The sequence below is a fragment of the Eptatretus burgeri genome, chromosome 14 (genome assembly GCF_056783735.1).
Source record: "Eptatretus burgeri isolate ZD-2024b chromosome 14, Ebu_testis_v1, whole genome shotgun sequence".
NCBI classification, from domain to species: domain Eukaryota; kingdom Metazoa; phylum Chordata; class Myxini; order Myxiniformes; family Myxinidae; genus Eptatretus; species Eptatretus burgeri.
Genome location: NC_140974.1, coordinates 41,843,905 through 41,857,192, shown reverse-complemented (window position 1 = coordinate 41,857,192; position 13,288 = coordinate 41,843,905). Strand labels below are relative to the sequence as shown.

Genomic DNA, 13,288 nt, shown 5'->3' with positions numbered 1-13,288 from the left:
TTGCATTTGGGGAATACATGAGAAGGTCTTAGGCGATAGAAAAAAAATTCATAGCCTCAGGGTTCAGCATGCAGATTCACAACGTAAATGTGTATCATATGACACCACTCCTGGTGTGAAGAGGTATTACAAGTCACAATAAAACCACAATTCTTTGCATGAAAACGATTGACATTATATAAGTGGTGCAATCATCATGCTGTTTGAGTATCAATTTGACTTGGATGCACTCCTAAAGCACTGAGCATAATGAATTGAAAATTGGTTATACTCAGTGTGTGCACAGGAAGCTTTTAGGCAGTAAAAAGATCTTCACTCGCAGAAGTGGGAACATTACGAGAACGATGACCTCTGATGCTCTTAAAACCCTCTTTCCTTTTTGAAAATGACTCCACATTGTGTCAGACAGTACCCCCATCCCTCTGCTTAACAGGCAGAATAGCTGCATCTCTCTCTATTTGCTGATCTGGAAATGATTAGACTGTAGTCTGATAAATGGAACAACCTTCAATCCTTGAAAGTCTCAGTGTCACCATATCACTCTGGAATGATCATCAAATAACCCCATCTATTTCCGTGGTCATCTGGAACAGCTTCACTATCCATAACTTCTAGGCCTCACCATTAGCATGAACTTTCCTAGGCTAAACATAGCAAAGCTGGCCTCCAGAGCCAACCACAGATTAGCATCCTCTGTCGATTCAAACCTTTCCTTGGGGTGGGGAAATCAGATCCACTCAGTAAAAGGCCTTTGTCCATAGCTCAAATGAGTAAAGCCCTCCACTATGGGCTGGCAGTCAGGCATCATATCTGTCTCTCTTGGATTATGTAGACTATAAAGCTCTCAAGATGAATGGAATCTCATGAGATTTGGGCTGAAGCACAAATCTGCCGCTCTCACATCGCAGGCAAGTTGATGATCTCTGTTTTCTACAGTCTATTCTCTAACATTGCTCCCTCTGCTCTCTTTCAATCATCCGACCTCCCCAGCAACTCGAGGATACACCCGTTCTTACACAAACCTCCTCCTCGTTTAACTTCCAAAATTCAGGCTGACTGCACACCAACTCGTATTCCTTGCTTCTGCTGTTTATGGAACTGCCTTCCAGAGGGTGTGCTGTCTCACTCTTCCCTCCAGGGCTTCAAGCAAGCAGTACACTGCCACCTCATGTCATCCCCCATCCTCACCCTTGATCTTGACCTCATTAACCCTTCCTAACCCAACCCTCTTACTTGCTGATTCCAGTGTTTCCTCCCTTCTCTCTCTTTTTTGCTTCCCTGTCCATTTATCCCCTTGCAAGTTGTGCCCAACTGTCTCCCTGCTACCTCCATTGTCAATTACCTTTGCTCTTTCATGGGCCTCACCCTTGAAGAATTTTTTTTTTTGAGAAACCTGAATCAATGGATGGAATGAGTTGAAAACCAGTCGTTGTACTCATGGGGTGCACAGAACAGTTTTAAGGGGTTAAAAAATAGTGCTGGGGAGGGGGGTGAGGGAGAGAGGTGGGATCCCAATTATCTCACTTTAAATGTGTATTGTACATCACCACCTGCTGGAAGGTGGTGATGTACAATAAACAATTCCATAATCGTCAAAAAAATGGGAACTTAACCTTTTCGTAAGAACAGATCCTTGTATTTTTATTTTATTTTTTATAGTATCAAAGGCTCGTTGTGGAGCTGCCCCACACCCACACACGACTGTTAAACGACACAAACACCAAACAAACTGACAAGCAGGTGGAGGTGTCTTGATGCCCTCTCTAAGCAAGTTATAGAAACAACAACATTGAGCGTTAAAAGCAAATGTGAGTCTTCGTTGAAAGAAAGGAAGTTTTTTTTCCAATTTGCTTTACTCTATAATTCAACTCAAACTATTTATCTATGCTACCAGTTTCACAGCTGGATAAACCAAAACTAAAAACCGACACAGACAGACAGAGGGTTGTTACTGTTTAATTGCCTGTTGACAAAGTAAGCATATAGCTCAAAATAAATAAAACTATAAATAAATATTGCAAATTTAAACAAGTCATTTTGTAAGAACATAGAAGTGCAATTAATGGGAATTTGATTGACCAATTTCTGGTGTAGTTATTGTGGAGTACTGCCTTGTATGTCTCCTTTCCTTGTGGAAGTGGAAAGAGTAGATGCGAAAGGTGGATGTCTTACATCTAGGTGTGATAACTTCAAAATCATGATGCCATTTCTGACACAACAATAAAAGAAATATCAGTAGCAGTTTCAATAGCAACTCTATCGACCCTTGACAAATGATGATAATCGATTTTAACACTGAAAAAAGGCATAACTGAATGAGCTGAAAAGACAATTTTCCTTCCAGATAACAATAATAAACACAAACAAAAGCTGAAAGCTTAACCACTTCAAGGTTGAGATGACCCGCACTGTACAATTAACCCTCCTGATAGTAAAGCCATTTTCAAAGGATTGTGGACTGTTGCGGAAGTACAATGGCCTATGATACTACGAGGCAATGACTGTTGCAGTTGCTTGGCTGTTGCAATTACTTGACTGTTGCAATTGATAGTAAAGCCATATTGCTTGGCAAAACTGTTGCAATTGACCCAGTATGACTGCCAGCTGTTCAGCTCCCACCTGCAACCTCTGTCTGCACAGCACATGCACAGAAGGGATAAGAAATTAATGGGTAACTGACATCATTTTCGGTGCAGTTCATATGATGGGGGATTTGTATGCAAATACAAACATGTAATATTAGTAAACACATTTAAAATGAAATAAATCAATGTAAAAAAAAATAAAAAAACTCGAAGGGCACTCTTTCACGTAGCGACGTCGACAGATATGCCCCCGCCCACATAATTACATCATTAGAATACTTGTACCAAGTTTGATTTAAATACCTGAACCCAGATTCAAAATATTAAATAATTATTCCTGCGAGACCGCGTGTCCGATCAGGTTGAAATTTAAAACATATTCCCCATGACTAACTGGGTCATAATTGTGAAGTTTCAAGTCAATTGATGACGAGGTTGAAGATAAATAATTTTTTTTAAAGATTTTCATTCAATACAAACATGGCTGCCAGACCATGTAACCTATTACTTATTTGTGAACACCCTGTATCCCCAAGGCTTGGGAACATGTGGGTGAAGCTTCCCCTTCCACTGTCAAGCCGTTCTGGACAAGTTTTTGAAAGGTTTATTCTTCAAAAAAAATCATAGCTGTGACAGCATGTGACCTACGACATCATAGATGGAGAACATTTTGTTCCTCTTGGATTGGTGATCATATCTGTAAAGTTTTGGCTCAATCTGTTCAGCTGTTTCGGAGAAGAATATTTTTGAAGGCATATATATATATATATATATATATATATATATATATATATATATATATATATATATATATATATATATATATATATATATATATATATATATATTAGGGTGTGTCTAATGACTACATGAAAAATTTAAGTTTGATATTTTATATCGGCCAGGTAAAATTTGTGTGCCACTTCATACAAAAACACCATATCCAGAATTAAAACTTGATAGCACAACATTTACTACTTGCTCAACGAGACCAAAGGTATACACAGTTGCGCTTAAAGCCGGTCACTGCTGTGTTTACTGGCATTGTGGCCAGTGGCCAACCATAATATTTTTTTGGTGACACACCAAAGCAAAATAGATAAAACATAATTATTATTAATTTTAAGTTTTGTTTTTGAGTTACCCTCTCCAAAGACAGCCCTGCACAATGCACAGCACATCTCGCCTGCGAAGCCTGACAGTGCAAAGCAGCACCACACATTCGACCGACAGCTCACAATAAATTGTGACACAATTTTATAGCGCAGGGCATTGGCTGCAGCATACAGCTTTGTATTATTTATCTCGACTGCCTGTTGATGTAATCTTTGTGATGCTTATTCCATTCAATGTTTGGTTGTTTGCCATTGTTTGGCTTGTTTGCAAGAGAAATGGCGAAGTTAACTAAGAAAAAGACTGAGATTTGGTTGATTGGTGGCACAGAAGATCACTTCAGTTGTGCTAAGCTACCTTCACGAGGAGAGGTGCTCAAGGTGCTGTTTGATTTTTAAATACAGAAAGAACATAGTCTAAATGACAGTGTGAAGGAAACTGTCACAATGATCCTACAAATTTGGGAATGAGCACGGATACCAACGAGGTCTAAGAATCATCTCTGGGATCAGCTATGACGTCTTCACAAGGAATGGCAGGGCCTGAAACAAAATATTACAAGGAAGTCAGCGACAGAAGAGGGAAAGCGTGATGCTTTCAGGGATTCTTTGGACAATGTCTTTGATATTGCACATGAACAGGCCATGACGATGATCAAGATAGAAGAGGATCGGCAGTTTTTGAAGGCTCAGCGTGAAAAGGACGACATGGTTCGATTGCAGGAATTGACGTGAAACTCGCAAAGCAAGAAGAGAGAGCACTGGCGAGATCAGCAGCAGTTGCAGTGCGTGAGGAACAACATCATGCAAGCTCAGCAGCAGTGACAGATGTTGTCGTGCTTGATTCATCATCTGAGGAAACAGCATTATCTGCAGATAGCTCAGAAGAAGAACCAAAGAAACCTTCAACATCTTCTGGATCATGGCGGCAGAAAAGGGGAAAAATCTCTGTAGTTACACGTGAAGTTGCAGCAGCGCTAGATCGCACCAAAACCAGCAGCAGGAATGCTACTTATATTTTTTCTGCCATGGCGACGTCCGATCAGTTTACAGCACCAGTTAGTGAACTGATGATCAGTCCTTCTTCAGTCCAACAAGCAAGAAAAGTTCAACGTGCAGCTCTCGCAGCCGAGATTCGTGAATCTTTTCATCCACTCGTTCCACTAACATTGCACTGGGATGGCAAGATAATGCCCAATTACACAGGAACTGAACAACTGTCTGTGGATCGACTTCCTATTATGGTGTCTGGCAAGGAGGTAACCAAGCTTCTTGCCATCCCCAAACTATATTCCGGCACTGCTGCCATTATGGCAGAGGCCTGTATGGCTGAGATAAGGAGCTGGGAACTGGAGAACAGAATTGTGGCCTTATGTTTCGACACAACAGCAAGTAATACAGGTATAAAGGACGGCGTTTGCATAAAACTCGAAACAGAGTTAGGAAAGGATCTTCTGAACCTTGCCTGTCGACATCACGTGTCTGAAATTGTTTTGGAAAAGGTTTTTTCACTGTATGACATTTTTAGGTCTCCAAAAATCGAAATCTTCAGTCATTTCCGTGATTTCTTGCCAAACATTGATCAATCAAAGTATCGCACAGCTTTGGATGATGTAGATGCATCAGAGCATGTAGATGACATTCGAGAAAGTATCATCACCTTTGCCATGCAGCAACTGAATACTAAGCACCCCAGAGATGACTACGAAGAGCTCTTGCAGTTAACAGTCATCTTCCTCGGAGCTACTCCACCAAAGGGAATTAGGTTCAGGTACCCAGGGGCAGTTCACCGTGCGCGTTGGATGGCATGTGCCATTTATGCCATCAAGATGTGGCTTTTCAGAGATCAGTTCCACATCCAACAGCACCAGAGCACAACGAGGGCATCTGTACAATCCCACTCTCGCATGGTGTGGAAGCACTTCGAGTGTCACTTTTTGTGACCACTACCTATGTTAAATACTGGTTCACCTGTCCATCAGCCGGCGAAGCCCCAAGGAATGATCTTCAATTCTTGAAGGCACTGTATAGCTACCCAGACAAGGAAGTCTCAAATGCTGCTTTGACTGCATTTTCCAGACACCTGTGGTATTTGTCGGAGACCTTGATTGGCCTCAGCCTTTTCTGTGACTCCGTCACTGTCGATGAAAAGCGCTGCATGGTCCACAACATGCACAATAACCAGGGATCTGATGAACCCCCAAAAAGGCTTCCTCCCATAAAAGATCCATCTACTATGGCACTACCCGACTTCGTTACCACTTCCACCATCAAGCTGCTCCAGATCCTGGGACTGGATGAAACCTTTCTTGAAGAAGACCCAGAACAATGGGAGGCAAACAAATCATACAATGAGGCAACAAATATCATTTCTGCCCTACAAGTGACAAATGATTTGGCAGAGAGAGAGAGAGGAGTCGCTCTTATGCAGTCCTTCAATGAAGCCCTGCTCCGCAATGAGGAAGAAAAACAATTTGAACTACAAATGGTCGAGTACCACAGAAACAAATTCCCAAAATCAGTGAAGGCCACTGAAGTGAAGGGAACTGATAACTTTAATCAGTGATTGTTTTTTTTTATTTGTTGTTATATCATTTTGAACAGGGACTGTTCCCTTTGTGTGTTTTATATCATTGTTTGGATGGTTTAGCATTGAATTAAAATAAGCTACAATATCGCGCATTTTGCTATATGTAGTAAATCTTTCTGGCTTTGAGCAAGTTCTAAATACACTCTGATTTTCGTATAAATTGGCATATATCATTTTATTCTCAAGTGGGACACAATGGCAACCTGGCCAGTATTAATTTCAAAATTTAGACACACCCCAATATATATATATATATATATATATATATATATATATATATATATATATATATATATATATATATATATATATATATATATATATATATATATATATATTGTTACGGTTGTGGAAATTTGCAAACCACCATTCAGGTCCCATAGGTGAGATACCTCTGTAAGTACATGTGTCGTTAGCCCCAAACCCGTTGTTTAGAGGGGATAAATGCGATTCAGTCGGGCTGCGACGCTTTGAGATAGCCATTTTTCTGTTCTATCTTGATTTTGAACCAACCACGCTCCAACCATCACACAACAACAACAGCCACGATCTTTACCTTCACAACTCGCTCCCGCAAACATCGCATCACCGCCATTCCAAACGGCACCATGGCCATAAACCACCACCATAAACCCTCCACCACCTTCACCTCTCTCCTTCTGCGGCCATTCCCGCACCACCTGTGAGCACCGAGCGTCGGGCTGTCCTGGGCTCGTACAAGATACGCGCCGAGCCGCGAGTGCAAAATGCGGCCTTTCCGAGGAGAATTCGGATCAGGAATGCTACACGCCCACTTCTGATCTGTCCAATCAGCAAGCGTTGGGCGATTTGGCCCTGCCTCCAGGCGCGTCTGTGTGGAATCGAGATATGCAAATTATAGGATCAGGGGAGATTCATGCCCCTTTTTCTCCGTCCAATGGGCGAGCGTGGCTCCGCTCCCGAGCTCATTCTGATCCAGAAATTTGCATATGGGTTCTCCTGCCGGCCTATAAAGCGCCGAGCGCAAGGCGAATCTGGGGCAGAGTCAGTTTGGAAGAGCGGAGTGGAGTCGGGAGGCGAGGGTGTCCCGGTGGTTTCGGCAGTCGGCTGAGGAGAATTGGGGGAAGAGTCCGAGGAGCTCGGGTCCGAGGCAAGGAAGACGGCGGTCGGCGACGAGGTCGTGGTGGAATCGCTCGTCACGGGACCCAAGCAAGCCAGTTATACTCTTTCCCCAGAGCATCAACAATTCCCCCCCTCCTTTTCCCCCGCGCTGAGATAGTGCGAAAAGGGGGCCCCGTTCCCACCCCACTCCAAGCGGTGCCAACGAAACCCGCGAAGGAGCACGAAGTCGGGGCACCGCCGCGCTGCCACATTTGCGGCTCAGCACGAAGACGCGGGTGGGACCCACCCGGTCTCGCGGACTTGACCGCTCCTTCAGGTCCCGCACAAATATTGGCCCACAGGGCCCGTCTGCCTCCTTGCCTATGAGGGTGGCTTTCTTTTCTTTTGCTTTTGAGTAAATGTGTTGTTGGCGTAGTCTGTGAAGTAAAACTGTTTAAGTGTTGCCGTGTGCCCGCGTAGTCGGTAGTATCTTTGCGTCATTTTTCTTTTGTAGCATTTGATATATGTGCATTCTGTTTGGCTGTATATGTGTGCTCTCCGTGTGCCGTGGAATAAAGTGCTTGCATGTTGAATTGTTCCCCGTTTCGCTGCGTCCTTTCCTTCGTTTGAATCTCCATCTTGCTTCACGTAAAGGGTTGGTAGTGGGCTTAATACGCCCGATAATTAATCGGAACAATCGAGGCCGACGATAACACCGCTCGGTTATCCCGATAGTCCGGAACGGATCGCTTAAGCGGCCCGTGTCCGGAGTCGACCTGCGGCGTGGTGCGATCGCTCGGTCTACCAGCCGCGTGGGTACTTAGGCAGGTCGAGTTTGGCGAACAACCCTATCCCACGCGGTTGGCCGATTGCCACGATCGTGGTGAGGCCGAAAGGCCCACTCGTGACTGGCTCCCGGCGTTAGTCCGAGAGGGTCACGACAGAATTGTCCGTCCGGTGGGCGACGTGCCGCAATTCGAGTCACGTGGCCGATCGCACGCCGGCGGGCGCGAATTCGCAACAATATATATATATATATATATATATATATATATATATATATATATATATATATATATATATATATATGTATATATATATATATTGTTACGAATCTACGCTCGCCCGGCGTGCGAGTGACCGCGTTAATCAATAACGGCCGCTCGCCCACCGAACGGACAATCCAGTCGTGACTTTCTGGAACAACGCCAGAAACCAGTCATGGGTGGGTTTTTAATCCCACCACGGCCCAGTCCGTATTCTACCCGCGCACGACAGGGTCAATCGCCGAATATCGATATACCTAAGTATTCGCGCGGGTAACCTACCGAGGAACCGTACCTCGGCGAAGGCCTGTTTGGACACGAACTGCTTCGTTCCATACTGGGATAACCGAGCGGGTATTATGGCCAGACCCAATTCTATTATCGGTATTTAACAACCAACTATTATTCCGAGATGCAATATGGCGTTCCAATGGGGGAAAAAGGACACAACGAACGGGTTAACATTCACACAATCACATTTATTATACAGCACATATGCAAACAATCATGCAGTCATGCAGGTAAGCAATGATGGAAAAAACACGCATGCAGTTGTTTGTTGAAGACTGCGGGACGGGGACAAAGACACGGGCAAGGCGAAAAGACTACAACCGACTATTATTATTATTCACAGGTACATTTACTTAACAGTTTTACTTGTCGGACTCGGCGCCGCAACATGCATTCAAAGAAAAACCCCAGGAAAAAGACCACCCTCATAGACAAGGGAATCAGACTGGACCTCTTGGGTCTTTATGGCGTGGGACTTGACAGACCGAAAGAGTCCCACGAGACCGTTGCAGGTTACCTGCACCCTCGTGGTGCCTTGATGGGGCGAGTCACGACGTCCCATCCCCACGGCAGCTGGCGGAGCCGCGGTTGCGCCCAGGCCTTGCCAAGCGGCAGGCGAGCTCTCTCCGGCTCTCCCCACACACACGCGCAGGTTCGCGCGACACAGCAGCGCCGCGCCTCCAGCCCGCGTCTCCCCCACGACGCCCGGACCTCCACAGACCGACCGCTCCAAGCTCCCGACTCGGACACGAGCCCAGATCTTCACACAGCTCTGGCAGAAGCAGCACAGTTCCTTCCGCGGCGTCCAGCGGCAGCAACAACTCCAGCAACGACAGAGAGATTCAGCAACGACCGAGAGACATCCAGAAACGCCCGAGAGAGTGGCAGCAACAGAGAGAGAGAGAGAGACAGAGACAGAGACAGAGACAGAGACAGAGACAGAGACAGAGACAGAGACAGAGACAGAGACAGAGACAGAGACAGAGACAGAGAGAGAGAGAGAGAGAGAGAGAGAGAGAGAGAGAGAGAGAGAGAGAGAGAGAGAGAGAGAGAGAGAGAGAGAGAGAGAGAGAGAACGAACGCTCCGTGCGTCCTTTTTATTACCCCCGCTCCGCCCCTCCGCTCTCGCCCCGCCCTCCTTCCAGAACATGCGGGAATCTTCCAGAACATGCGGGAACCTTCATGGAGGAAGCGTTTTCCCGCCAAATCGGGGACGCTCCCTCGCCGCTGCATTTGTCTTCTTCCACAGCAGGGTGGAATTCACCGTGGAGACGCCATTCATCTGGGGGAGGGGGAACGGGGGCTGCCTGCTTTCCCTCGACGAAGGCCAGGCCTCTGGCAACCGTGTGCCGAGGTGGAAACGCGGTGGGGTGGTAATGAGGGTTGTGGGAAGCGGTTGTTGGTGGTGGTGATGGTTGGTGTGAAGCGGTTGGTCCAAAATAACGATAGTAAAGAAAAAGGTCTACCTGAAGATTCACAGCTCTGTTGACACGAATAATTCCCATAAAACAACGGTGGGGAAATCGAACTGAACACGGAGTTATATGGTGTTCTGCGAATTTCCACAGCCGTAACTATATATATATATATATATATATATATATATATATATATATATATATATATATATATATATATATATATATATATATATATATATATATATAATATATATATATATATATATATATATATTATATATATATTGTTGTGGTTACCAAATTCGCAAACCACCATTCAGGTCCCTTAGGTGAGATATCTCGGTAAGTATATGTGTAGTTAGGCCCAAACCCGTTGTCGAGTGGGAATACATGTCATTTATGCGTGCTGCGACTCTTCAGGATAGCCGTTTTTCTTTTACTATCTTTAATTTGGACCAACCGCCATTGTTACAACCACAACATCAACCACCCACCGCGGCGCCGCTTCACGTCACACCTCGCAACCGTCGCATCGCCACCGTTCTTGCGCCGCTTGTGGGTACCGGTGTTGGACTCGTGCAGGGCGCGCGCCGAACAGCGTGTACAAAACCACGGATTTTCCACTTCAAAAACGGATCAAAAACGACACACGCCCACTTTTGTTCCGTCCAATCGGTGAGCGAGGGGCGATTTGGCCCCGCCTCCAGGGCGTTGGAGGGCGGTCGCTATATGCAAATTTATGGATCAAAAAGCATTCACGCCCACTTTTTCTCGGGCCAATGGGGAGCGAGGTGAAAGGTCGAAGGCAGGGGGTCAAAGATGAGAGAGAGCGAAGCCACGGGGCTTATATAAGCGACCATGTTCGTCAGTCAAATGAAGAAAGAGTTAAGACTTCGCAGTCGGTGGAGTTGGGAAGAAGAAGCAAGAAGGAGTTGGTCGTCGTCGTGTGCGTTGGAGTCGGAGCGGAGGGGACGGAGCTGTGGAGAGGCGGCGAGGGCAGACGAGGGGGTGCTCGCGTCGTGCAGGGAGCTGCACACCAGGGAGGCCGACGGCGCGACCTGGCCGAGGTGGAGACGCTCGTCGCGGGACTCGAGGCAGAGTAGAAATCCTCTATACCCCGAGCATCAGCAACCCCCTCCTGTTTCCCCCCGCGCTGAGATAGTGCGACCAAGGGGGCCCCTTTCCCACCCCCTACCAGACACTGCCCGCGAGGCCCGCGGAGTTGAGGCACCATCGCCGCTCCGCGTCTCATCACCAGACGGGTAGGCCCGACCCGGTCTCGGCCTCAGGCCCGCCTCATCTTTGAGGGTGTTCTTTTCCTTGGTTTTGGGTATGTGTTGTCGGCGCCGTCTGTGAAGTAAAATTGTATAAGTGTTGCCGTGTGCTCGCGTAATCGGTATTAGATCTGCATTGTCGCATTTGCTTTTTGTGTAAAATTGCATTGTGTTTCTTTTCTTTTCTATGTGCTTTTGGTGGAATTGTATATGTGCACTTTCCGTTCATCGCGAATAAATGTGCTTTGTGTTGAACTGTTTCCCGCTTCGCTTCGTCATTTCTTTCATTGAATCCTCATCTTGCTTCACATAAAGGGTTGGTAGTGGGCTGAATACGCCCGATAATTAATCGAACCGTCGAGGTCGACGAATAACACCGCTCGGTTATCCCGATAGTACGGAACGGGTCGCTTAAGTGGCCCGTGTCCGAAGTCGACCTGCGGCGAGGTGCGATCGCCCGGTCTACCCTCCGTGTGGGTACTTAGGTAGGTCGAATTTGGCGAGCAACCCTATCCGACGCGGGGGCTGATTGGCTCGATCGCGGTGAGACCGAAAGGTCCACCCGTGACTGGTTCCCGGCGTTAGTCCGAGAGGGTCACGACTGGATTGTCCGTCCGGTGGGCGACGTGCCGCGATTCGAGTTACGTGGCCGTCAGCACGCCGGCGGGCGCGAATCCGTAACAATATATATATATATATATATATATATATATATATATATATATATATATATATATATATATATATATATATATATATATATATACATATATACATACATACATATACATATATATACACATATATCCATCCATCCATTAGGACCATACTCTGTGCAGAGCGTTGGTGCCGCCGAAGCAGTCTCCTTGGCTATTGGGAACAATCCTGGACGGGTCGCCACTCCGACACAGTATACCAGCATGCTGGCACTCATTTTGCCGACCTCGGAAGGATGACAGGCAGAGTCAACCCCACCTGGTGTTAATTCAACAGCTGAGCGGGATTTGAACTCAGGACCCCAGGATCCCAAGCCCACTACCCTAACCATTAAGCCAACACCAGGCATACACATATATACACATACATATATATTCATATATATATATATATATATATATATATATATATATATATATATATATATATATATATATATATATATATATATATATATATATATACATACATGTGTGTGTTGAGTATGGCTGCCGAACCACGGGGCAGATGATGTCATAACCCCCCACCCCCCATCACCATACAATTTAGCTCTCGATGACCCTTAAAATTTTTCATACTTATCGGATAAAGCGTTTGATGTTTGCAATTATGATGTCATAATGAAGCCACCTATGACAGTCAAAAAATATATATAAAACGAATAATAATAATAATAATAATAATAATAATAATAAAAATCACTTATTTCCCATGAGGAGTACTTTACATGTGTGAAGTTTCAATTTTTTTCAGAGTGGTTTCGGATATAAAGGTCCAAAGTTTTTTCTGTTTTCTAACATGGCTGCCAAACCACATAACCTATGACATCACAATTATCATGAGTAGTCGCATCTATGATGAAAATTCCGTGTCAATCAGATAAGGAGTTGCAGAGAAAACAGAAAATTAGGACGGACGGACAGACAACCCGAGAACATAATGCCTCTGGTGACTTCATCAGTGGAGGCTGTAAAAAAAAACTGTAAAAACAAAATAAAAAAAAAATTTACTCAAAAACTGTTAAAGGATGTAGGGATGATTTGCCAAAATGTAAGTAAACAAGGTTGGGATGTTCACAAGAGATCATGTGAATCCATCCCTACATCCTTTGAATAATGGCCTTGCGTACAAACAATACTCGCTAGTGTGTGTGTGTGTGTGTGTGTGTGTGT

General features: G+C 45.1%; 1 protein-coding gene across 4 annotated transcripts in view; it reads right to left on the bottom strand.

Annotated features, from left to right (window-relative positions):
- Nucleotides 1-1,940: 1,940 nt before the first annotated feature.
- Nucleotides 1,941-13,288, bottom strand: part of SWT1 (SWT1 RNA endoribonuclease homolog) — a 92,818-nt gene continuing 81,470 nt past the window's right edge. For all 4 annotated transcript variants that reach the window (XM_085854494.1, XM_085854493.1, XM_085854491.1 and 1 more), the window contains one exon: nucleotides 1,941-2,632. In XM_085854494.1, the coding sequence (XP_085710620.1) occupies nucleotides 2,488-2,632 (145 nt within the window). In that variant the 3' untranslated portion in view covers nucleotides 1,941-2,487. The remainder of the gene's footprint in view (nucleotides 2,633-13,288) is intronic.